The sequence below is a fragment of the Melospiza melodia genome, chromosome 1, assembly GCF_035770615.1.
Source record: "Melospiza melodia melodia isolate bMelMel2 chromosome 1, bMelMel2.pri, whole genome shotgun sequence".
Taxonomy (NCBI): domain Eukaryota; kingdom Metazoa; phylum Chordata; class Aves; order Passeriformes; family Passerellidae; genus Melospiza; species Melospiza melodia.
The window spans coordinates 152,365,843-152,389,367 of NC_086194.1; the positions used below are offsets into that span (position 1 = coordinate 152,365,843).

The 23,525-nt window shown below is 41.0% G+C and overlaps 1 protein-coding gene across 1 annotated transcript in view; it reads right to left on the reverse strand.

Annotated features, from left to right (window-relative positions):
• The window catches only part of LOC134415778 (neural-cadherin-like), a 53,908-nt gene continuing 30,383 nt past the window's right edge, over nucleotides 1–23,525 (reverse strand). Inside the window, exons 15-33 of the mRNA XM_063151659.1 lie at nucleotides 23,225–23,411; nucleotides 22,948–23,091; nucleotides 21,163–21,446; nucleotides 18,632–20,249; nucleotides 16,653–16,746; nucleotides 15,703–15,887; nucleotides 14,905–15,137; nucleotides 13,627–13,904; nucleotides 11,753–11,967; nucleotides 11,332–11,459; nucleotides 10,384–10,511; nucleotides 10,012–10,144; nucleotides 9,752–9,932; nucleotides 6,822–6,988; nucleotides 5,904–6,168; nucleotides 4,890–5,070; nucleotides 3,218–3,471; nucleotides 2,158–2,312; nucleotides 1–1,739 (exon numbers count right to left, since the gene is read on the reverse strand). Coding sequence (XP_063007729.1) covers nucleotides 1,338–1,739; nucleotides 2,158–2,312; nucleotides 3,218–3,471; nucleotides 4,890–5,070; nucleotides 5,904–6,168; nucleotides 6,822–6,988; nucleotides 9,752–9,932; nucleotides 10,012–10,144; nucleotides 10,384–10,511; nucleotides 11,332–11,459; nucleotides 11,753–11,967; nucleotides 13,627–13,904; nucleotides 14,905–15,137; nucleotides 15,703–15,887; nucleotides 16,653–16,746; nucleotides 18,632–20,249; nucleotides 21,163–21,446; nucleotides 22,948–23,091; nucleotides 23,225–23,411 — 5,232 coding nt within the window. The 3' untranslated portion in view covers nucleotides 1–1,337. The remainder of the gene's footprint in view (nucleotides 1,740–2,157; nucleotides 2,313–3,217; nucleotides 3,472–4,889; nucleotides 5,071–5,903; nucleotides 6,169–6,821; nucleotides 6,989–9,751; nucleotides 9,933–10,011; nucleotides 10,145–10,383; nucleotides 10,512–11,331; nucleotides 11,460–11,752; nucleotides 11,968–13,626; nucleotides 13,905–14,904; nucleotides 15,138–15,702; nucleotides 15,888–16,652; nucleotides 16,747–18,631; nucleotides 20,250–21,162; nucleotides 21,447–22,947; nucleotides 23,092–23,224; nucleotides 23,412–23,525) is intronic.

Genomic DNA, 23,525 nt, shown 5'->3' on the forward strand with positions numbered 1-23,525 from the left:
TACAAAACTAATTTACATTTGCATTCTTTATGCCAAGTAAAATGATGAAGAGTGATGAAAGATCTAATTTTAAAACATCAATAATACATCAAAGCAAGTGTCAAGACTATGATAAAAAAACAAATGTTGAGTATCATGGTAATTAAAAAATCCCACTGAGTTGAAAACAGTTAAAAACCCCTTGGTGCTTTAGAGCTTACAAGCACTCTGTAAGCACCTATTAACATTCACACATCACCCCATGCACTGGGAGCTGCCCAAGAGGGGAGCTCCAGCTTCAGAGAGTTAAGAGAGAAAGGGAAAGAACAAGGTGATTTGCCCATGGTCACAGAGGTGAGTGTTCAAGTCAATGTCAGATTTCAGAAGCTTCTGATTCCCTTTTTTCCATTCTAAAACCAGTTGTTTTTTGGAGAGCAGGTGGAGACAAAGGAGTAGAGGCTAGGTTTCCCATGCTTTCTGTTTTGAGGATCCCAACTTTTACAATGATTGTCCTGATTGAAAGAATTCAGTTCCAACGTTTGCCTGGATATCCTTCTGTCTTGTCTTCACACTTGCTATCAGCTCTTTTGTTTTCCAGCTCCATATTTTGAAGAAGGGTTCCATGTGAAAAGCAAAGCTGGACATAGAAGTTTACAGAAAATAAACTTATCCCAGGTCTTACAGCTGCCTTTAAGAGTGTAAAACTGTCACAAAGTCATGTTCACGGATGGGATCTTGCTACTTTTTTCCCCTTGGTACAGGTAGTTAGAAAAAGGGTCAGACAGAAAAAGTCCCATAGAGTTGGGCAGCCTGTGAGTGAGGTGGTGTGTGTCATGTCATGGAAGAGCAGAGTTTAGGAGGATTTAATAAAAGCTGACAAGAAGCCAGAAATCGTAAATGTTTTATATTTAACATTGGTAATAATTATTTCACAGTCTAAAATTAATTCCATTTTAAAAAGAATGCCCTATGCATTGTTACCTGCCTGATAGCTTTCACATTAATACTAGGGAGAAAATAATTCAAGTTCTTGCATCCACGATAATTCTAGTAAGTCAGTGTGGTCTACATAAATAAAAAAGGATATTATAATACTATTCTATAGCTATTCTACATTCCAAAGTTTTCAAGAAAATTCATGCTTTAAAAGTCTTTGCACTTATATAATGAAATAATTTTGTAGAGTGCATATAAAAAGATTATTCAGATTATCACTCCTGGGAAAAGTGAGTATATCATGCTATTGTAGCCAAAAACTTGCATCATGTAAGTTACTTGATGTAACTTATATATAAAAAAGGGCAATTTTAAAAGTAGTGTCCATGTCATGACAATGTGTCAAGTTCGTTTAACTCTGGTTATAAATTTTCATTTGAGACTGAATAGAGTTCTTTAAGCTTCTCAAACTTTGACCCCCACTCTTGGAGGCAATCATAATTCAGATCTTCATCTCCACTGATGGAATCTAATGAGCTAAGGCTCCCTGCTAGAGAGCATTGCCCTTCCAAGCAGTAAAAATGAATAGTGTCAGCTGGAAGACTCTTTAGATCATTGTCTGCATCCCGTACGATTTGAGAAACATATTCCTTGAAGTCTGGGATGCTGGTAACAGCTGATATTGATTGCTTTTGATGTGCATGTTTGGGGAGTGAGTCTCTTTTTGGGCCAGTTGGTGTCCTGGAGTGTGGAGCAGCTGCTCGCAAGGAGGAGCGGGGAGTTTTATGGAGAGGTTTCTTCAGTTCATCTATGTTGTAAGCATTCTGGAAACAAAGAGAATGCAAATATCAGAGAAAAACAACTCAAAAGGAAACTGACTGAAAAAATGTTTTACAACACAAAACAACACAAGACTGAATTCTTTGAGTTTTCTACAAGCTGAAGAAGGGAGTGCCTAGTTCAGAGGACTAAGTTCAGATCATACCAAATCCCTTTGTGTAATGGTAATTTTCAGCTGAATCAACAATGAGGTGTCCAAAGCCCACCCTTGAAAGTGGGCACACACGACCAGCATCATTAAAGGTACAGACGGGGCTGAAATAGAAGCCTCCCACTTAAGACGATTTCAGGTAAAAAAAGAAGAAGAAAAAAGCCAATTTGATAAGAAGTTAACTAAAAGGTCTGGGAAAGGAAAGTGAGGAGATGTTGGATTTGCAAAGCTGGATTGAAGCTGCATCATACCTGGTCACGTTCTCCACCTCCTTCTTCATTATAATTGAAGACATTTTCTCTAACATCCTCCCAGCTTTCACGCTCTTCAGGAATGTGGTAAATTCCTCCTTTCCGAAACCCTGAACTTCCCCACTGACTCCACACTGTGTAGGAAACCAAGAGTGCTGGAAGAAATAAAGACACATACTTGTTATATGAGGTATGACAAGGTATGTTGCATGATAAACAAGTAGTTATATAATTCCTGAGATATTAAATCAACTCTTAATTTGACAACTAAATTTGCAGGTAAGAAATGAGTATTATTAATATACAAACAACTAAAATTCATGAATGTAAAGAATAATCTATGTATATTACATCATAAACTTCATTAAAAGGGTATTTTACTTACCTAAAGGAATCCATTTAAATAGAAGGCATTTTGGCCAATCTCTGGCCTTTCACCAATCCTGAGTAAATAAGATACCCAAAGTAAGTAAACCACTGTTTTAATGAAGGTTACAAGTGTAATATAATCCTGGAGTCTTCGCTATTATGAGATGTCTGTGCAGTTTATCAACACAGTTTTATGGTATTATTAATTTATGGTGTTACTAATTTTTCAGCCAAAGTGCAGCTGAAAAAGGACACATTATGAACATCTCTCTGTGCCCATGCTTTTAATGAGGCTTGCCTTTTAAGACCATGAACTTTCTAGATCTCTCTTCTTTCCTAATATGTGAAGAGCATATGTAGCTGTAGGTTCTACCTACTATAAATGTAAGGGCTCAGGGCAGGTGGGGGTTTCACATGGATGTGGCTGCACACAGAGTTGGACACAAAGATGGAAAGCTCTTACTTAAGAAGGATTGAAAGTAAGTGACTGGAAAAGTCCTAACTTTGCTAGAACTGTCCTCAAAGCAAGTAAACTCTAACTATGTGCTGATGTCTGTCTCTTAGCGTCTTCAAATAGTGATCTCCAGAAAAGGCAAAATACTGATCACAAGACTCAAAGGTAAAGCACACTTAATTCAGTGGAACAAGGTACAAGATTAAAGATAAGGAAAAAGGGTACATGATCTCCTACCTAGGAAGACAAGGAGGCACATGCTGATTGCCAGAATAGAGCCAGAGCTTAGTCCAACAGGTCTTGCAGCCTTCACCTGGCTAATTTCACACCATCTTCCCTTGTAACCTTCAGGGCACTGGCAGATAGTCTTGTCTTGGGACTGAGCCACACAGGTACCCCCATTCCTACAGGTCCAGTGTCCACAAGGGGATGAGGTACAGTGTCTGAGACCTGTAAGGGTGTCAGTCACTTCTACTTTCCCAGCTGGGCACCTGAACAACCAAAGCAGATGATATCTTATAGGCAAGCAAAACATCTGGAGCTGTATGTTGTTATGTGCAAAGTTTGTTAATGTTTCTTAAAGTAAAGTTTAATTATTCTCAAGCAAACCACAAATCCACATTGCAAGTTTGAAATACATGGAGAGTCTAACTTAGTGAGCTAGTAGACTTATGAAAACATGAACACATGTTCTGGTTTCCTGATTGAGAAGATATGCAGAAGAGCTTCACTCTTTCCTTAAATGAGGGAGCCATCATTTTCTGACTAACCCTTTTTCTCAATCCATGTTCTAATCAAAGACCCTGAAAGAAAACGGACAGCTGAGATCAATAGGCAGAGAGCTAGTGAGCATGTGGTATAAGTTTAGTAATGTTCCTTCGGACCCTGGGGAGAAATATCATTGACCTTGGAATGACTCGTCTTGTCTTTTAGGATTGATTTCTTCTTGCATTGGAGAGGCCCTGGAGGTATAGTGTGAGGTCACAGATTTCTTTCTGCAATCTAAAGAAAAAATTGGACTGAAAAAATGGCAAAGACTTCATATTGTTCTTTCAGAAGCAGTCTGAAGAATGGAGTGTCCCCAAGCACACTTAAAACAATCTCACAGCCTCTTCTAGCAAAGAATCATCAGACTTCACAAGTGCCAAATTTCGTCTGAATTCCAAGAATTCAAGTGACTCTTCCTCTCAGTCCTGCATGTATTTATGTTTGAGTTTTTTTAAACAGAAATGCCTGTATTTTGGTTTGCATATTTTAATAAATATTTTGAAATTTTTCTTTAAATAGCAGATTTTCTCCAAGAAACTTACTGTGTAGGATAACAGCTGTTGGGCTTCGGCTCTGGCCTGGGAAGCCAATTCTAGAATCCAGTTTTGTGACAATCTAATTTTGAAAGTCTCATTGTTTCATACAAATTATGATTAATTTCAACTTCTTTACAAGAAATATATGTAAATATGTATTTGCAATACACATATATATTTATGAAATATATATTTTATATACATGTATGTATGTATATATTGATGTGTATACACACACACAGTCTATATACACTATAAGTGTATATATACACTATGTTGGTATTTTCATACAGAGGACAGACCAAAGCTTTTGCAATCCACCTTTTATTAAAGGCCATTTAATTTTCTCACTGGCCTTCTGGTGATCTTTTCACCATGGAAAAAAGGGTGGAGTAATTAGTAATTTTTCTGCATATCAGACTTGCATAGAAAGGCAAGTCTAGTCCATGACAGGATATGAGATGGAAAGAAGAATTTGTTCTCATAATGTCTCTCTCTGGCCAGCAGCTACAGGGAATTTCACTATTAGAAGCAAGTTGCCTGGTCAAAGGTGGAAAGAAAGAGCTTCCCAGCCATCCCTGGATGAAAACAAAAGCTTCATGTACCGGCACTCGTATTTTCTCCAAAGGTCTACACAAAGGAAGGGGCTGTAACAGGGCTGGCTGCTGCAGGCACTGGAGTGGCAGCCCATGGTGACCCCTTGCCGCCTCAGAATCAGTCCGAACTCTGTGCTCCTGCCCTCCACGAGGAGCGGCTGTCCGTCCAGCCGGACATCGCGCATACAGCCTGTAACAAAGCACAGGAGCACATTCCGTTTGCTTCTTCCCCACCTCAAGCCTTGCCCCCAGCACATAAGTAGGAGAACTTAAAGCATTGAAGAAAACTTAAAATATTGTTTAAAAATATCCTTATACTTCTCAGGTTTATTTTAGGAGAGAGACAGAAAATATGTCTACTGTGCTCTGGTCAATCTACAGATTGACAGTACTTCTGCAGGAGAGCTGCACTGTACCAATACCACAGTTCAGCAGAATGGTGCTGTGAATCAGAACAGCTCCACTAAATTAATCTAGATTTAAGATATAATCTTAAAAGTGGGGCTGAATAAAAAGCAACAGAATGGGAAAAGCTGTCTTCTTGTTGAACAACAATCTGTCTCAGCACACAATCCCAGGAAATGGAGAGAGTACCACAAATTGCCTTGTAATTCTTTCTCCTCCTGCCAAAAGTTGTGTTGCCTGTTCCTTAGATCCTTCCAAGACAAAAGCAGATCACACCACAAGTACACTGCTTGAGGCATGAGAAACCCTGATCTGGTAGAAGTGCCTCTGCCAGAGGGCTTGGAACAAGATGATCTTTAGGACCTCTTCCAACCTATTCTATGATTCTATGAAACAAAAAACTGAAGTGCTATTTTTTTAATATTTACAGGGAATCTCATGCTTTCAATAGAACCAGATACAATGGCACATAGAGTTGAACACTGAATTCCCCAGTAAAGGAAGGGCATAGTAGTCCATATAGGAATTGTTACCTGGGTTGTAGACTATCCAATACGCTCAAAGATGCCACTTTCACGCTTTAATTACCCCCTATTAGGAATCCATCATATCACTTACCTTGGAAATCATTCTCTGAATGACTGGGAAGGCGGTTTCCTAGCACGATGCTTGCCCAATCCATTTCAAACCATCTATTCACACCCAAGACAGAGGTGACTTCGTGATCCCCTCCACCACTGTTAACACGCAGGGTAAATTCATTGTTGTAGCGCTCCATGGTCAGAAGAACCCACTGGCCATTGTTTATACGTAATGTTCTCATTCTCAAAAAGTGGGTGTTGTCCCCCAAACTGAAGTTAACACTAAAGAAACCCTCAACCACCTAGAAGAAGATGATAAAGACCTTTAATAACAGAATTGCACTTCTAAATGTTATTACACAGTCCTGCCTCAAGAAATGGATGACAGTTTTTAAAATGGAAATGCATTCTTGTTTTTAAGTGCTTTATTCCCAGATAAAAGTTACCACAAGAAAACTACAGGTGGAGGAATTATCAACTTTTTTTTTTACAGGCCACTCTTCTAACTCACATGAACTCTTTATAATCAGTCTTCTCCCTATTGATAGCTACCTCTAAGTCTTCCCAGCTGACCCTCCTGTTTCAATTAGAATAAGTAGCCTCTCTCTGGCTAGTATAGTTCACACAGCTTTTTTCAACAGCAACAAAAATGTAGAGGCAAGTTTGACAGACAAGGAAAGAGAGAAGCCAAGGGAAAAAGCAAGCAGGACAAGCAGAACAATGTTCTTCATTCACATGCATCACATGGACATTTTATGGGCAGTGCAAACTAGAACTGATTGCAAAGAGTAATGCTGAGATGGACAACACAAATGAGAGTAGTTACCCTCATATGGAAAATTCTTGCTGTTTTTACATGACAGAACAAGTGTCTTTAACCACAAACTGCGTGTTTTTCTCTCGCTGTGGTACTCCATGACAAACTGAGAGCCTCAGGCAGAGCAGCTCTGCTCACCTCCAGTCGGATGTGGCCGTTGCCGTCGGCGGAGGCCAGGCTGAGCAGGGTGCTGTGGGAGATGCGGGTGCGCACCAGCAGCTGCACCCGCGTGCTGCGCCTGCTGCGGGTGCTCCTTGGCTCGTAATGGATCCAGCTGTCCCTTCCGAAGGCCCACTCTGGAAGAACTGAGCACAGCACGCAAAAGCAAAGTGAAAACCTCAGAAATGGCTGCTCCCTCAGATTTCTGCTCTTGGAGAATTTACTAGCTCTGAATGTCAGAGTTTTAGATCTTAAGGAATTTTGGTAATACGATGAAGCATCATGGAAAGCAACCTCTGTCCCACTTCAAAGGGAATTAAGAGAAAACCAACAAATTAAGGATTCAGAATTTAAGCAGGAAAGGGACAATTAGATACTATCTCTTGTAGTCTGCCTGTTACAAGCTAAATGTTCTATCCCATCACTCCTACACTGTGTCCAAATCACAGATTTTTTTTAAATCTGAAGCATATTTTCCAGTAAAGTAGCTTATGTTGATCTGAAAAATAGAAAAACCAAACAACTCCCAAAAAACCAACCAAAGAAAAGAATCAAATATTTCCTTCAGTAGTTTAATCCCATGGTTAAAACCCCCACTGTTAGAAAATTTGCACTTTACTTCCCATTTCACTTGGCACAAGAGAAAGCCTCCAGGAAGCCACAGGACGTTTTAAACTACAAAGGGAGATTAAGTTAGTGTTTACTATTTTAACTAGGGAAAATGCACTGAAATTATTTGTTTCCCTGTCCCTCTGAGGAACCCAGGGTCCAGCACAGAGTTTGATGAAGTTGCACTGCATACTTCTGTGGAAATCAAGCACCACTAAACTACCCAGGCCCTGATGCTCTTGCAGAGCAGGCACCTATTTCAGTCTCATTAGCTGACAGCGATTCTAGATCTGTTTTGGGCCAAGCTTAGTAGAAAAAAAAGAAATTTCTTTTCACCAGATAAAGAGATAGTTCAAGTTAGTTAACAGACAGGACAGACACTGGGTCACCAACAGCTCATCAGATGTCAGTGCCGTGCAAGTAGAAATCCAAGGAGTACCCAGCTCATCCTGGGGCATTTAGTTTGGTTCCCAGGACATGAAATATCAAATGATCAAGAGACTTAATTTCTGCACTCTCTTTTCCTTTCACCGTTTGTCTTCTCTCTTTCCTTTCTTGAAGCATGTTTTCTTTTCTCCTCTAGGTTTCCCCTGCACATCATTTTTCTTAACCCAGTTCTTTCTTGTTCACTGTCTCTGCAGCTACAGGTTCTAGCTGATAAGCAGGCATGGGTTTTCCTGGGATGCTCCAGTGACTCCTGTCCTCAGCTGTCTGCTCCTTGCTGTGAGAATGTCACAGTCATTCATAAAGCACTGGCTGGACACCAGCATTTTGCAGCCCAATATATTAGAAGAAGCTGGTGCCAATCAAAGTTTTTCTGTTACATCAGGATATGACTTACAGATTTTGAACAATTGCTTTCTGAGCCCTTGGTTTGTCCCATAGTAATGAGGGGTAGAACCAACACAGCAGCTGGGCTTGTGAAGCAGAATTTAAAAATAGTGCAAAACAGAGTAGGATTTGAATCCAAGCAGACGTTTATAAACCAGTATGTCTGTCTGTAATACAAATAGCTTAACTATATTAACTAATTTTTTGGTCATTATGAACACCTTAAACAGTGAATGCTCCAGGCCTAGACCATGACAGTTACAATTCCAGTCTTCCCCCTTATTGGACAGACAGGGTTTCCACTGAGTAATGTACAGTCAAACTATTTAAGTCTTGTGTGGAGAAAGAGAGGGTCTGGCTGCCTGCACAGGGTATTATTGTTCTGTATACAAGAAGGAAAATTAAGTGCATTGAGCTGAAAGGATAAGAGTAATGCACTATTGTCCTGTTCATGAATTCCAACACATTGATCCAACACTAGCTTGTAAGCACTCCTTTCCAGCTGCTCTCTGCTCCTCATCCTCACCTGTAGCTCAAACTACAGGACTGAGTGGGACAATTCTCTTCCAACAAAACCCCCCAGAGTTACAAGGCACTGGTGCTCTTTACAGATTGTTATGATCAACCACATTGTTTGTACCTTGTACCTAGAGGCAGGTGAAGTCCCAATAAACATCTGACACTCACTTCTGATTCCTGCTTGGCTGATGAAGGTTTTAAGATAAAGGGGACAAAGGCAACTTCAAGTGTATATCCCCTGTACCCCAAACATGGATGTGGGCTACTAGCAGTTAAATAATTTATTTCCCAAGTTTTTGAATTGTGCTAAAATTTTCCACTTTCTTACAACATCTCAGAGGTTTTCATTATCCACCACGGGAAACTTTTGTTCTCTGATACATATTTCATGCTGGCTTTGTACAGGATAACACATTTGGTGCAGGCAGCCTGATATTATGCCCCCACATACACCCACAGCTGTGGTCTAGGGGAATTGCTCAACTTGCAATTCATTCTAATGACAGATGTAAATGCAATTATCACCATTTCACAAATGGGAAATGGGGTCTGAAGATAACAAGAGGGTTATGCCCACAGGTTTCATATGTTCATTAAACTTCATTTTGGAATCAGCGTGAGCAGAGGAAAAAGGCACAATGCAGAATATTTCCCTTTTCACCACTGGGAAATAGGATGGTGATAAAAATGACAAAACAACCTGTCTGACCATTTCCCTACCCTGCAAAATAAAGCAGCTCTAAACATAACCCTCTTCTGCGACATTAATTAACAAGAATTAGTAGGATCTTTACATCTTTGAAGATCTAAATCATTCCCAGAGTACAGCATGGTGTTGTTATTCTATTCCGTTCAAAGTCATGGCAGTATGACTTTGAACACTGGAACAGAGGGTCTGATGCTGGTTCCACAGATCCTCACCACAAATTTCTCCCTAGAACTTGCAGTACCTTTTTCACATGCTAATCCAGCATATCCTGGGGAACAGTCACAGTGGAAGAAATCCCAGCCACCAACACACTTGCCATGGGTGCCACAGGAGGCCATCCCACCACTCTGACACATTTCATCCATAAGGACACAGCCTGGAGCACTGTTCAGGGACTCTGCAGGGTGCTCTAAATCATAGACCTGGAAAAGGTCAAAGAAAACCATCACAGCAGGTGCTTACAATTAGCAGTAAACCCAAAAGTGATCTCTGTGGCCCTACCTTACTGTCAACGATGACGTTGCGTATGCAGCCCACAAACCCTCTGAAGTGCCTTTGGGAGTCACGGTAAGGCAAGGTCTGCTTAACTCCCCCCAGCTGCAGGGGCTGATGGCCACTGAAGAGCTTCCCCATGCTGGAGAGGAGGGAGGGAAAGAAAGAATTAGTGCCATGCAAAATACAGCAGCCTGGCTGATTTCACCACCCCACCCTCACCTTTTTCTGTAGCTCTTTTGACTAGATGTGTTTCAGGGGGTTTTGTTGTTTTTTTTGTTGTTGTTGGTTTTTTTGTTGGTGGTGTGGTTTTTTTTGGTTGGTTGGTTTTGGTTTTTTGTTTGTTTGGTTTTGTTTGTTTGTTGTTTGTTTTTTGTTTACCTCTGAGATCCCACAATCTCTCCAGAGGCTTCACAGGCAGACAGATCCATTTGGGAAATCTTCTTAGTGACACTGCCATTGTCTCTAACTGAGACATTCATACAGTTGTCAAGAATCAGCTTCACTTCCTAGAAAAAGGCATTATTTAAAACAATTATATCCAGAGACATGCATATATTTTTATTCCATATTTTCTTTCACTTCTCAGAAGATAGAACAGTAACTAGCAATTACAGTGCAGGAAACTTTGTTAAAATAATAAAATACTCCACATATTAATCTGGAAAGTTATTGCACATGGCATGTAACTAAAAGAAAGATTTAACTCTGCCATGACCATGACAAGTCATTGGCATAGTAGAGGGAGCATAGGACATTCTTGGAGTTTTCTGCAAGATCAGAACACAGAGAGATAACCTAACAGAGCAGGTCTGTCAGGCTGCATCCCATATCCGGACCTGTCTTTTGGCTTGTCTTATGTGGGAGAGAAGGGGGAGCCTAGCAGATGCCTTCAGCAGTGTTGTATCAGCAAGATATTCCCTGTACACAAAAATGCATCTACCTCCTTTGTGCTACACATCTAAAGTCTCTTGCTGGGGCAGGGCTTCTCACTCAGATAAAGTACAAATGTTTCACCCAATCACGTCAGGAAGCATTTAGACCCTGGATTATCACAACTCTGTTGTCCAAGCAGCAGGCAGGATAACTAAAGAAAGGAAATAGCATGGCCAGTTTCATAACTGGATCAGACTTCTCCAGGCCTTGTTTTGCTTCACTACTTCAAGACTAAGAGGATGTTCAAACTGACAAACTTCTACCCCTGCCATTTCAGAGATGACGGAAAATTGATTGATTGAGTTCCACAGAAGGGAGGAAGGATTTGGAAGGAATAACTAGGTACATGAATTAATGCTTACATAGGACTGCCTGTGCCATATTTACACTTGCCTTTCCATCATTTATAATTTTAATATTGTGCCAGCGGCGATCTGCAACATTAACTTTTTGTGACAGCTGCAGGAAAAGCTCACCAGAGCTGTGGCTCACAGTCAGCGATGGGACACCACCAGAGAGTTCTGCAAAGGAAAGACTCTTATTGGATATGCAGTAACCATGTTCCCATTCAAATGAAGTTGAAATTACTGTTGCAGTTAGATCTTAGTTGGAGAAGATCTTTAGACAGCTTAAAAAAAGTCCAGCTTCTAACAGTGACACAAAGATATGAATTAGGCATACTGGCAAACTATTGTGCATTCTCCTTATTCTCCAGGAGTAACTTTCTGAGCCTTTTAAAAAATAAAACCCCAAACCTATGAACTAAGTAGAATCTCACCTTCACATAAACACAAATACTCTGTAAGGTGCTAACCTAAGGCAAGGAAGTTTTCTTTTTCTCCAGGCTGCCCTCGTGCCGCTGGTCCATGGTACAACAGAAGGCCATCAGCAACTTCAGTGATAAACTCTAAGGAGATGCGGCTCTCAAAGCAGGGCTGAAGAGGAGGGAACCAGGCGTAACCGTGGCCTCTGAAGCTGTGTTTTGTCTGCTGGCAGTCTGGTCCATGAAAATTTGCAGCACATTTGCATCTATTTAATAAAAAAATAGAAGCAAATATCCACCATGCAAACAGAAAATGCAAAGGTGTTCTGAGAACAGGACTCTCCACATTAAACACAGGACTCCATGTTCCCTAGGCCATAGTACAGATAAAGCACTAGCAAAACTTCAACAAATGTTTTGACTTGTTTGTTCAAACACAATATAAATTTAGTCTAAATTATAATATGTCTATGCAAGGATATTCTGCGAGTAAATGATGGACCTGTTGTAATACATAAAGCTCATGAAAACCTCTTACATCTTCAGCACAAAAAAAGAAAAACGTTTTTCACTAGGCTTAGTTATCAGCTTGTCTGAAGACTTTGTAATGCTGACTGGAAAAGCAAAGGAAAATCAGAATCACAGAATGCCAGGTGGAATGGGCCTCAAGTATAATTTGGTGCAACTTTTCTTGGCAAAAGAATGATCTAGACAAGATGGCCTAGCATCTTGGTAGAGTCCATTGCTGGGTAAACCACCACCTCCCTGGGGAGATTAATACAATGGTTGATTATTCTCATTGGGAAAGAATTTCAGCTTGTATCCAATCGGAGTCTCTGCAGGAAGGGTGTGGGGAGGAAATATCACCCAGAAAAAGAGGGCTATGGCAGTCATAAATCTTGACCTCTTCATATTTATTGCAAGATAATTGCTAGTTTATTTCTTTTACACTATCAAACAAGAGACACTTGGAGTTCTTTCCTTAATGATCTGTAGAAAAAAGTAGCCACAGTATGACAGTAACAGAACCTCTAAGTGGGAAACCAAAGGAAAAACAGAAATGGGCAGAGGGACAGGAAGGGAGATCAGCTGGGCTCCTATTTCTGAGTTTCTGTTTGCTTTAGATTGCTAGTACATTTGAGAGCAGAATGATGGGGGTAGGATGCAGGAAAAGATGACACCCAAAACTACTGAACATGGAGCAAAAGCAAAGAAACCTCAGAATTGAACAAATGATAGGTGACAGAGCCTGCCTAGAGTTTCTGAGCAGCAAAATTTCCCTGTCTGATTATGCCTGAGTAGCAATAAGAACTTTTGCATGACAAGAGCTTCTGCAGCTTCAGTCTGAGTCCTGTCACCCCTACTAGGGGTGCTATGAAGACACTGGCCAATGTTTCTGCTTTCCTATATTGGGATGATTATTTTTAAGCAAAACATGCTGGAAGCCACATTCTGGAATGGGATCAGGCTAATTCTGAGCTAGTACAGTCCTATAATTTTTTTTTCATCTTTATACTATATTATCTATGAGATCTCATTTTAGGAGAAACAAATAAGGCAAGAAATGTGGGGAAGAGGTTATTAAGTGGCATAAGAGATGTGATTAAAACATTTAACAAAATTAAAGTGTTTAGGGCAGGCTGCACAAACTAAGAGCATTTTGCAGGGTGGCATTAATGGAACTGGTGCAGCCTGGAATGTTCCCAAGGTTTTCCTGGAGACTATGTTGAACATAAAATATATGTACCTAATATATGTACCTGAGAATAGAGGTTCTTTTGCAAGACCTGTGTGTGAAGTAAAACAAAACTTAGATTTGCCACAATGAGAAGCCATGAAGTGATGGTTCCTGCAGCTTTGACTCATCCTCCTTACAGTCTGCTCTACATGCACTGTGTTTGTACAGCTTATGGAGCTTTACCAACCTGTAGCCCAAATCAGTATCCACACATGTGCCACCATTGAGACAAGGGTTTGTCTGGTATGAGGAGCAGGAAAGATGAGGATTCTCCCGAGCAGCACAGCCACACACAGCATGGCTCAGGACTGTCACAGACACCAGTGAAACACTTCCAGCTGTGGTTATGGTTGGTACATGGTTCTGTTCATGCTTACTGACGCATCCGCTGCTGTGAGTGCACTCTGCAGTCACACACTCATCAATGCCAGTCTGGGTGATATTTATGTCCAGAATGCTTTCCAGCTGAAGAAGAATAATTAGTTGCATTCATCTGACTTTTCCACTGAGTTCACCAATGACAGCAATGAAAAGCCCAAGTCTTATTTATTTGCAAAACTGGTTGCTATGCCAATTCCTTCCAATGTCTACCTCACCCTATACAGCCAAAGGCAGCTCAGTCTGGCATCTGTTAAGGCCAAAGCCTTGGTATAAGTCAATTATAGCATGAATAAGCATTTTAAAGGCAAAAATACTCTCAATATTCATTAGACCGAGTGGATAATTTTTTTATCACTAATGGTTCTGATGCATTATTTACACAGCATATAAACTATATTTTTAATCTGAATTTCTGATTTAAAGATACTGGGAATTGGCACTGGATAGTGAAGAAATATCTTTCCTGGCAAGTATGAGTTGGTACAACTCTGCACCAATATGTTTCCAACAGAGCAAATAATTTAACTCTTTTCAATGGTGGTTTTGGTTTGGGAGGTTTTTTTGGTGGCTTTTTTTTTTTTTTTTTTTTTTTTTTTTGCTAGAGGGAAAGGAAATTTACTGAATTTTAAACACATATTCCAACCTGGTTTTGTACTGGAGAGTGGCTCTTTTACTACTTTGCTCTTTTAAGTCTAGAACCTTGAAATGTTTGACTGGTTTGGGAGTTCCAACTAGAGAACTAAAAATTGAAACATTAAAGCATCATGTAGAAAGGCAACAGCCAAACAGATTCTTTATACAGTGTTTTACAGTCTTTTCAATAGGAAAAACATGTTCGCGGTCCTAAAAGCATATTGTGTTTAGGTGACTTGATATGTATTTAGAGTCTGGCTTTCAGAACATTAGTATTTGAAACTTTTAGTATAAGTGCAAAAGGATTGTCTGATTTTACTGATTTAAGCTATCTATTTAAAACTATCACACATTACCCTTTCAATCATTCTAATTGTTCACATTTACAGGCATTACCTGAATAGACACAATGAGAAGATGCTGTGGTTTCATACACAGGATGGATACTTACCCAGGCTCTGGAAGCTGCTACATTGCCATTAAGTTTTTCTGCTTTATAATAAGGTGGGCCATAAACTGCAAACCAAACATCAACCCCTCGGATTGGACTCGGGCTATTCAGTACACTGAAAATGTGAACATTTTCCAGTTGAACTGAGATAATTTCTGAAAGCAGCTTCTTCATCTGGTAGTATTTACTTTGTTTTTCAGGGGACTGGGATATGAACTCCTCTGGTGTGATACCTGTAACAGCAGTTGAAAATTTGACACCTGTTTCTTGCAACTGTTGTAGCAATAGAAGAAAGGAGCAGCACAGAATAAATCATAAGGTTGCAGAAAATGGACTCAACTGCAAATTCAGGAGTATTGTAATTTTTAGGCTCTGAAATTTTCCATGCTTGCTTCTACTAAACCTGTGTGTTCTGAAACTTTTTAGACTTTTATTAATTACCAATTTTTTAAAATTATTTTTTAGAAGGAGAAACATGTTTAAGAAGATTTTACTTTTCCACAAAGGTTGGGGATTTTCAGGCAGGCATTTGTTCAAATAAAGTTTTCCTTCTGAAATATAAGTTGCTGCATATTTTAAAAGTTGGTATAGAAATGAGACAACTTTTCCTTGCTGTCAATTTTCTCCATAGGTGCCTCTCCACATGCAGCATCAGAGGACCATGCAAAGATGCATTTTCAAATCCTAACCTGGAAAACTATTAAATCTCATCCCATGTCTAAGAGCATTCCAAGCAGAATTCAAAGTATCAGAGCGGGAACATTGCAGACCTAGACCGTACTTGAGCACATTGCTTACCTGTTATTCGTACAGAACCAGCGTTACGGAGGGCGTCATCCTTGATTTCCTTCACTATAACCTTTACAGTGGAGATAACATCTGGCCAGACTCCATCAATGACTCTAACTCTTATGTTGTATGTTCCTGGGGGGGTTCCTTCTTTAATAGTCAGCAAACCTGAGTTATCATTAAGGATAAAGTACCTGTAATAAGAGTTAAGCCAAGGAACAAGCTATGAGAAGTTCAAAAGCTAAGTTCTAATTATCATCACTGGTGGTTTTTCTGAGCCACTTTCTATTTATCAAAGATAGCAGATGTGTTCTTTCATGAAAGGACAGAGCAGAACAGAACTTTTTTACATTGTCTCCTGTGGCTCCTAATGACTCTTCACCAGTGTATCAAGAAGGTTTTGTCCTGCTGCTGTGCTGTATTAACTGTGTATGAAGACTAAAGCTGCAATAGCCATAACTTTGGAAATAGTGCAAACTCCTAGTGTAGATACATTCACTGAGAGTGACACCTCTGTCAAAACCTCTGAATGGCACATGTACATCTCAGCTCCAGTCACGATTCAGACACTCCCAAGTCTATACATCTAGTATTAAAAAGGTCTTGAAACCAATGGTGACATGGAAACACCAGGAGCTTGGATGAAGGAATTTAGAAGTTAGTAGGTATGTTTCCTGTAGCAGCTCACTGATACAGATTGTGGGAATGACTGTGAAGAGGAATTCAGAATTCTGGCCCATGAGGCAATGGGCAGCAGACTGGTTAGGCATGCAGTGTTATTTACTGCAGCCTCACACTCAGAAGGGCTTTTGGAAATCTGCACACTGAAGTGTCTAACCAACAAAATTATTTTGTACTCATGTTTTTAAAAAAGAGTCAGTGTAAAAACTTGCTGTGATTTTGTATGTGCTCTATTTTCCCAGAAAATTTATGCAACTCCCATTTTTCTCTCCAAATACCTTGATGTCTTCCCTTCAAATTGGTAGATTTTGCGATCCCAGTCATCAGCATCAGGGGCACTGACCTGGCCCAGCACAGTCGTGGGGAGAATACCTGGAACAACACAGCACACAGGTGCACAGTCAGAGCTCTCACATGTACACAGACAGGTTCTGGTCTAAGCACATGTGTCATAAGCCTAAGTGCTCTACAAAAACAGTTGTGGTAGTTCTCAAGAGGCATGCACTGGTTTGCAAATGCCACATGGTGCCCTGCTTGTCACATGTTTGCTGTATGACTACACAGATTTAATTCTACAGGTGACTGCAAAGAAAAGCAATGGGAATGAAAAAAGAAAAGCCGCCTCTGAGAATTTTCAGTTTTATCTGCATTATTCAACCAACTTACAAAGTGGTTTAGACAGGGATTGGTGTTTGGGCAGGACAAACAACCAAAATGCAGACTGGGTTATAAAAAGCAAAAACAGTAGCAATTACAGCAAGACAGAAATAACAGCAAGATAGAAATTACAGCAAGATAGAGAGGATGCCCAAAATACAGTGGCCAGGCTTATTTTGAGTAGATGGTGAGACTGGGGTGAGATGGAAAGCAGCATGTATTCTGCTTGTTTTGCATCCTCTCAGCAAAACTGACAAATTAGTATTTTCTGGATTTACAAAACTTACTTCTGAAGGAAAGGTTCCTCCTTACTTCTGAAGGAAATAGTTTTCTGAATTCATAAACCTACTGAGTAAAGAATCAAGGATACACAAAAAGGATAAATGCAGGAGTTCACCGTATGACAAGGAGCAGCAGAGACCCTGACAACCGAGGAACTGAATGCAAGGAGAGGAAACTGTACCTCTCTGGCAGCTGTGGCAACACTCACTGGGTATTTTGCAGGAGATACAGGATGCCCTGGTGTTTGATTCCCACAGAATATGAATGTAACATACAATGTGATAGTAGCCTTTTGATTCTGCCTCTCCTTTATATTTTAATTAATCAAAGATCTGAGGTCTTGAATAGTCCCTCTCAGAAATTAACCGATGTACCGATGAAAGTAACAACTAATATGGAATTCAGGCTTGAATGAAAATGTTTGGTATTTAAGCTACAGACAGGACTTCTCAGCAAATAGAAACAGACTTGGTTTTAATTTAACAAGAAGCTGAACTGGAGTAATTATGCAACAGGCAGTACAAGGCTTCAGTACAAATAAACAGCATCTACTCAGAAGTAGTTCCTAATGTGCCACAACAGATAATCTATCTAATGTGCTACCAAACCATAGGACACAGAGCAGAGTAGAAGAGGAAGGAACGCCCTGAGCCAACATGCAAGCATCCCAAAATATTTTTACTTGTGTGTTTTATTTTCCTGATGGGCTTATTATGAGGGCACCAGATCACAAGAATACTGCTGCCTAATTGCCAAAGCAAGAAGGGAAAGAAGCTTCTCTCACACTGCATGCAGCCAGCATTCACAGAAAACTCCACCATAACAGCATCTTTCAGCTGAAGACTTAGATGAATGTTTCAGCAGTTTACATATGAGTTCAGTATAAGTGTATTCATTAAAATTCAATGCAGTCTGGAGAAGGAAAAAGGTTTGAGGAGAAAAAAGTTCTCAGCATTCAGACTCATAATTTCTCAGCAACATTATGAACTTTGGTAATTTTTTCTCCCCTGATATGTTAATGCTGCTGAAAAACTGTATCTGAAACCAAGAGACCATTACTCAAGTTTGACAGAAAGGTGCCAAGAAAAGCAGCCAGTTATGCTCCTTCTTCAAGGCTGGCTCACTTTCTTCTACAAATCAAGTGGCCCAGAGACCTGTGCCCCACATACCTACTGCTCTCTGTTGGGGTTTAAGCAAACTTCAGTAGCACCCCTACTGACAGCTAATGTGGAACAGGATACAGTCCTCCTGTAAAACTTAAAGCTGCCTCTTTTGACCCTGTGCCACACTTGGAAGCAAACATCAGGGAGTGATTTACCATCATAGCTGTAAATGAGACACTCCATGTAGCCAGCAGAATGCGGGTGGTCATTTTGGTCCCCGATGTTGACGGTCAGCGTGTTGGTGGAGCTCATGGGTGGGATCCCGCTGTCTGTGATCAGGATGGGCAGGTAGAATGCCTTGTGCACCTCCCTGTCGAAGGTGCGCAGGGCGGTGAGCACGGCGCTGCCATTGTGGAGGTCCTGCAGGCTGAAGCTGGTCAGGCTATCCAGATCACCGAGGAGGTGAAAGGAGAAAGGGGCTCCGTTCGCAGCAGTGTCCCGGTCCTTGGCATACAGTAGTGTGGAGGTCTCATTCATTTGGACAACCTGTGGAGAAGCTGTGTTTTCCCAGACCACTGGGTTATAATGTGCCTCGAACTCTGGCCCATTGTCATTTACATCCTGCAGAGTCACCAAAACAGTGGCACTGCCGGTCAGAGGGGGCTGTCCCATATCAGTGGCAATCACAATGAGTTGGTACTGAGCCGCCGTCTCATAATCCAGCAATCCTGCAACCATCAGCCACCCATCACTAGCCAAAGAGAACTGGCCACCTGGATCAGACTTGTTTAGCAGGTGGAAAGAAAACCTCCCATTCAGGCCAGAATCCAAGTCAACAGCAGAAACCTGAATAATTTTGGTGCCAACTGGTACATCTTCCCCAAGTGCAGCCACTTCATAGAACTGGGGATAGAAGACAGGAGCATGATCATTTGAGTCCTCCACATAGATCACACAGTGAGCAATGCTGAAGAAATCCATGTCCTCTGCTTTCACAGTCAAATTGAATACCCTCTCATGAGGTTTCTCAAAGTCGACCCGTTTGCGTAGTCGGATAAACCCACAGTTGTTGACTTCATCTGTCTCTATGGAGAACTTGCGGTCATTGTCCCCATCAACAATGCTGAATGTCACCATGGCATTTTCTCCCTCATCTCTGTCCACAGCAGACACCACTGCCACCTCAGTGTTAATACTCGCATTCTCAGAGACAAATGCTGTGTAGATCCTTTGCAGGAAGACTGGAGCATGATCATTCACGTCAGTCACCAAAATAGTGGCAGTGCCTGTCCCAGTGAGCCCTCCTCCATCTCTGGCCTCAACCACCACTAGGTATTTGTCTTCCTTCTCATGGTCCAAGGACCCAAGCACCGTAGAGATGGTGCCACTAACTGAATCAATTGAGAACAAGTTCAAATTAATTTCGTTTTTGACGTTCTGAATGATACTGTATGTTAGCACAGCATTTATACCAGCCTTGGGGTCATCGAGGTCCACTGCTGTCATTTCCATGATAGGAGTGTCAGCTGGAGAGCCCTCAGGGATGTGGCCTGTGAAACAGCCATCCGACACACAGAGGAAAAGGGGCGCGTTGTCGTTCACGTCCCTCACTTCTATGATCACGTCTGCAAAGCCAGTCAGGCCCTCTCCGCCCTCATCCGTGGCGAGAACGAGGAAGCGCCACGTGGATCGCTTCTCCCGGTCCAGCCTGGTGTGTGCGCTGATCTCACCTGTGCTCTCGTCGATGCTGAATTCGCTGCCGGCTCCCTGCCCGTGCAGGGAATAGCTAATGGCAGCTTGATCTGCTGCTTGGTCAGGATCTGTTGCAGAAACCTGGAACAAGCCACAGCAGGCAAGTGTTTATGTTAAAAAAAAGGGAAATCACACTTCTCTTATTGATGGCAGCTGCTACAGTGCAGGTTAAATGAACAGTGTGAATTTTAACAGCAAGCATCTATTGGCTTGAGTCATTCAAGTACTCTTTCAAAAAATATCATGCACAGCCTAGAGAAACAAAACCAGGACATTTCCACAGACTAATATATTCTACTGCCCCATTTATTTTGGAAAGAGAAAAAACTGTAGGAAGAATCAAAATAATAACAGTTCTGCTGAGAAAATATTTGTTGTGAAAATTTTGGAGCTGGAATACAAAGGCAAGCAGAGGCTGATTCTCTCTGAGTTTACAGACTGCTGTGAAAACAGGCCATACATCCAAGCTGATTATCAGCATAGGCCAGAGAGAGCTCCCAGCTCCTGATTTGCATCCAGGGATTGTTTAGGAGATTGCTAGTTGGACCTACCAAGAGCTGCTCTAACAACAAAACAATGAAGATGATTGAGCTGGAGTCAAAGAACAATCCCTGGTAATGTTTATTTGGTAGCAAAAATTTAACCATTACATGCATAAAGTACACATGCCAACCATTCTGTGCTTATAGAGTTACTCAAAATGTGCCAAATCTTCTTTGTAAAGGAAATTATCCCATTTTCCAATAATTAGAAATCAGTTTGAAAAAGATCCTAAGATCAAAACCAGCCGCTATTTATGTAGGTGAGGAGAGCAAGTCCACCACGAAAAATTACCAGGTTTACTTTATTCTATTCTTTACAGAAAGTTGCTAGCTAAGTCCTAATACCAGGCCTCACCCACCCTAAATGCACTATCTTTTTGTATTTGTGTGAATGGATGGGATTGACTGAACACAAAGCCAGGTTTTGCCCTGCTTTGTGGAAACTGCTTTACCTTTAGGACAAGTACAGGCAGATCAGTGAGCTCCTCCAAGACACTGCCCTGGTATTCATTCTGAGTGAAGACTGGTGCTTCATCGTTCTTATTGACAACATTGATGATGATAAGAGTGTGGTTTTCCCATTTTCCATCAGAAGCTACAAGCCGGAGCTCATAATGTTGTTCTTGTTCATAATCCAGAGGCTGAGCAATGAAGACAGTTCCAATCTCAGGTTCCACATCAAAAACCCCTTTCACATTTCCTGAAGTGATCTGATACCTTAGTTTGGCATTTGCACCTATAAGAGAAAGAAACAATTGGCCCCTGTTCTCTCTATGAAATGCCCAATCCAGCTATGCACAATGGACATGTATCCAAGAGAAACCTTATTTTCCAAGATTGATGTGGGTGCATGTGTGTGAGATAAAACATAAAAACACACACAGAATGATCTGTATATGAAATTTGAAGGTTTTGTGTGTAGTAGATAGGAGGCTAGGTTTGCATTTATATTTACAAGTATAATTTACAGACACAGACAAGCACTCGTTGATTGATAATGGAGAGATTGTGTGCCTCTAAATTATTGTGCATTCATTTGCCAATAATAAAAATGTAACATACTCTGAAAATACAAGAAGTTATTTTTACTCAATGTTTCCTAAGCCTCTCATTTCAAATGCCAGTATTCCTCAACTTTTTTTAAACCACTGGGGGGTGCTAAAATAAAACAGAAATCCTCTATTTTGAGCAAGAATTCATCTTCGAACACTCCACCTGCGCAACAACAGCTCTTTGTTTGCTGTAAAACTTTTAGGAACAACAACAAATAGTTTAGTGCTTCCTGTTTACTTATTTGGAAAGGTAAAAAAAAAAGTTGCATTTCAGTCTACAAAGTCATTTCCTAAATTAAATAGGCGAGCTGCTAGGAGCAAGAAGAACATTCAGCTTTTTAAGTTGTGAGTCAGCTGTGGATGACAAGACTAGAGCAATATGGATGGCTAGAAAGTGAAAAGGCTTTGCAGCGCTGTCACTGAAAGAACAGCCAGCTCTCACCTGCTCCCAGCAACACGTCCCTCTGGCTCTCATCCAGGCTCTGTCACCGGCTTGCCTTCTTTTAACCAACAGATTTGTTTCTCTTCAGCAACTTGAGCTGGACCAGCTCACAAAAGCAACCAAAATGCAAAGACAAGGGCTGACTGTTGTCAGCATGTTGTCCATGCTGTTGGACTGGCTCTGTCCATCTGGTCTCACCACACTGTAGGGGTAGCTTCACACCATCAGAGCTGGTGTCAGTGTGAGCCCAAATGGAAGGTCTGACTTTCCCTTTCTTCCTGACTTCATTTCTGGCCATGCCATCCCACATTTTCCACTCTTTGTCAGTTTCTTCCACAAGTATATTTAACCCACTAACACACCAAAAAACACAACTTGATTTTTTTACAATAGTGGGAAATAGAACTGACTCCTAGGGAGATCTTGAAAGCACAGGAGTCAGCAAAAAGCAAGCATGTGCTCTGGAAAGAGTATAAAGTTACAGCAGTGTTGTGATTCAGGCTGATTTCATTCTGCCCCAAAGACATTGCCAGCTAACTTAATCTTTGCACTACAAACCTGAGCACCTAATTAAAGACAGCACTCATAGACACCCAGAACTTCTCTCCCCACTTTTACAAATGTTTGAAACATGGAATTGTCTCCTGAGTGCAGAGAGCTGTTTGTCCATGTAGGAAGTAGCCCTACACACAAACACACATTAACATGAAAAGGATTTAAAAGGACATGCAGGGGCCACTCACCCTCATCTTCATCATCTGCTGTTGCTGTCACAACAGGACTCCCCACCTCCCTGTCCTCATCCATGCTGACCTCATACACTGACTGAGGAAATGCCGGGGCGTTGTCGTTCACATCGCTGACAAAAATCCTCACGTAGGCTGTGTCTGAGGACATGCAGGAGGAACACAGAGGAGAAATGGCAGAGGTGGAGCACCCTGCTTTATTCCAAACAGTTCACATACCTGCCAAGCTTATGAAAGTTAAAAAGCCCAATACAGAATTCCTTCTTAGTTTTACCTGTGTTGGGCTGCCCATGAACACCAGGTCTAGCAGATTCTGATAAGTCCTGAGACTGAACTTCAATCAAGTAAGAGGCTTTTTTCTCTCTGTCAAAAGATGCCTGGGTGTAAATAATTCCTGTCTCAGGTTCAATGGTGAAGAACTGATAATCCTCATTAGCATCTTTTAATATTAAGTAGTGAACCTAAAAAGGAAGTTATTAAAAGAGGTTACATTTTCAATTTTCATTTGTATGTCTAAGTGCTGTGACCTCCCCCTTCCTCAGTAGCCTCCTGGTTGTGTCTGCAAAGTAGCAACA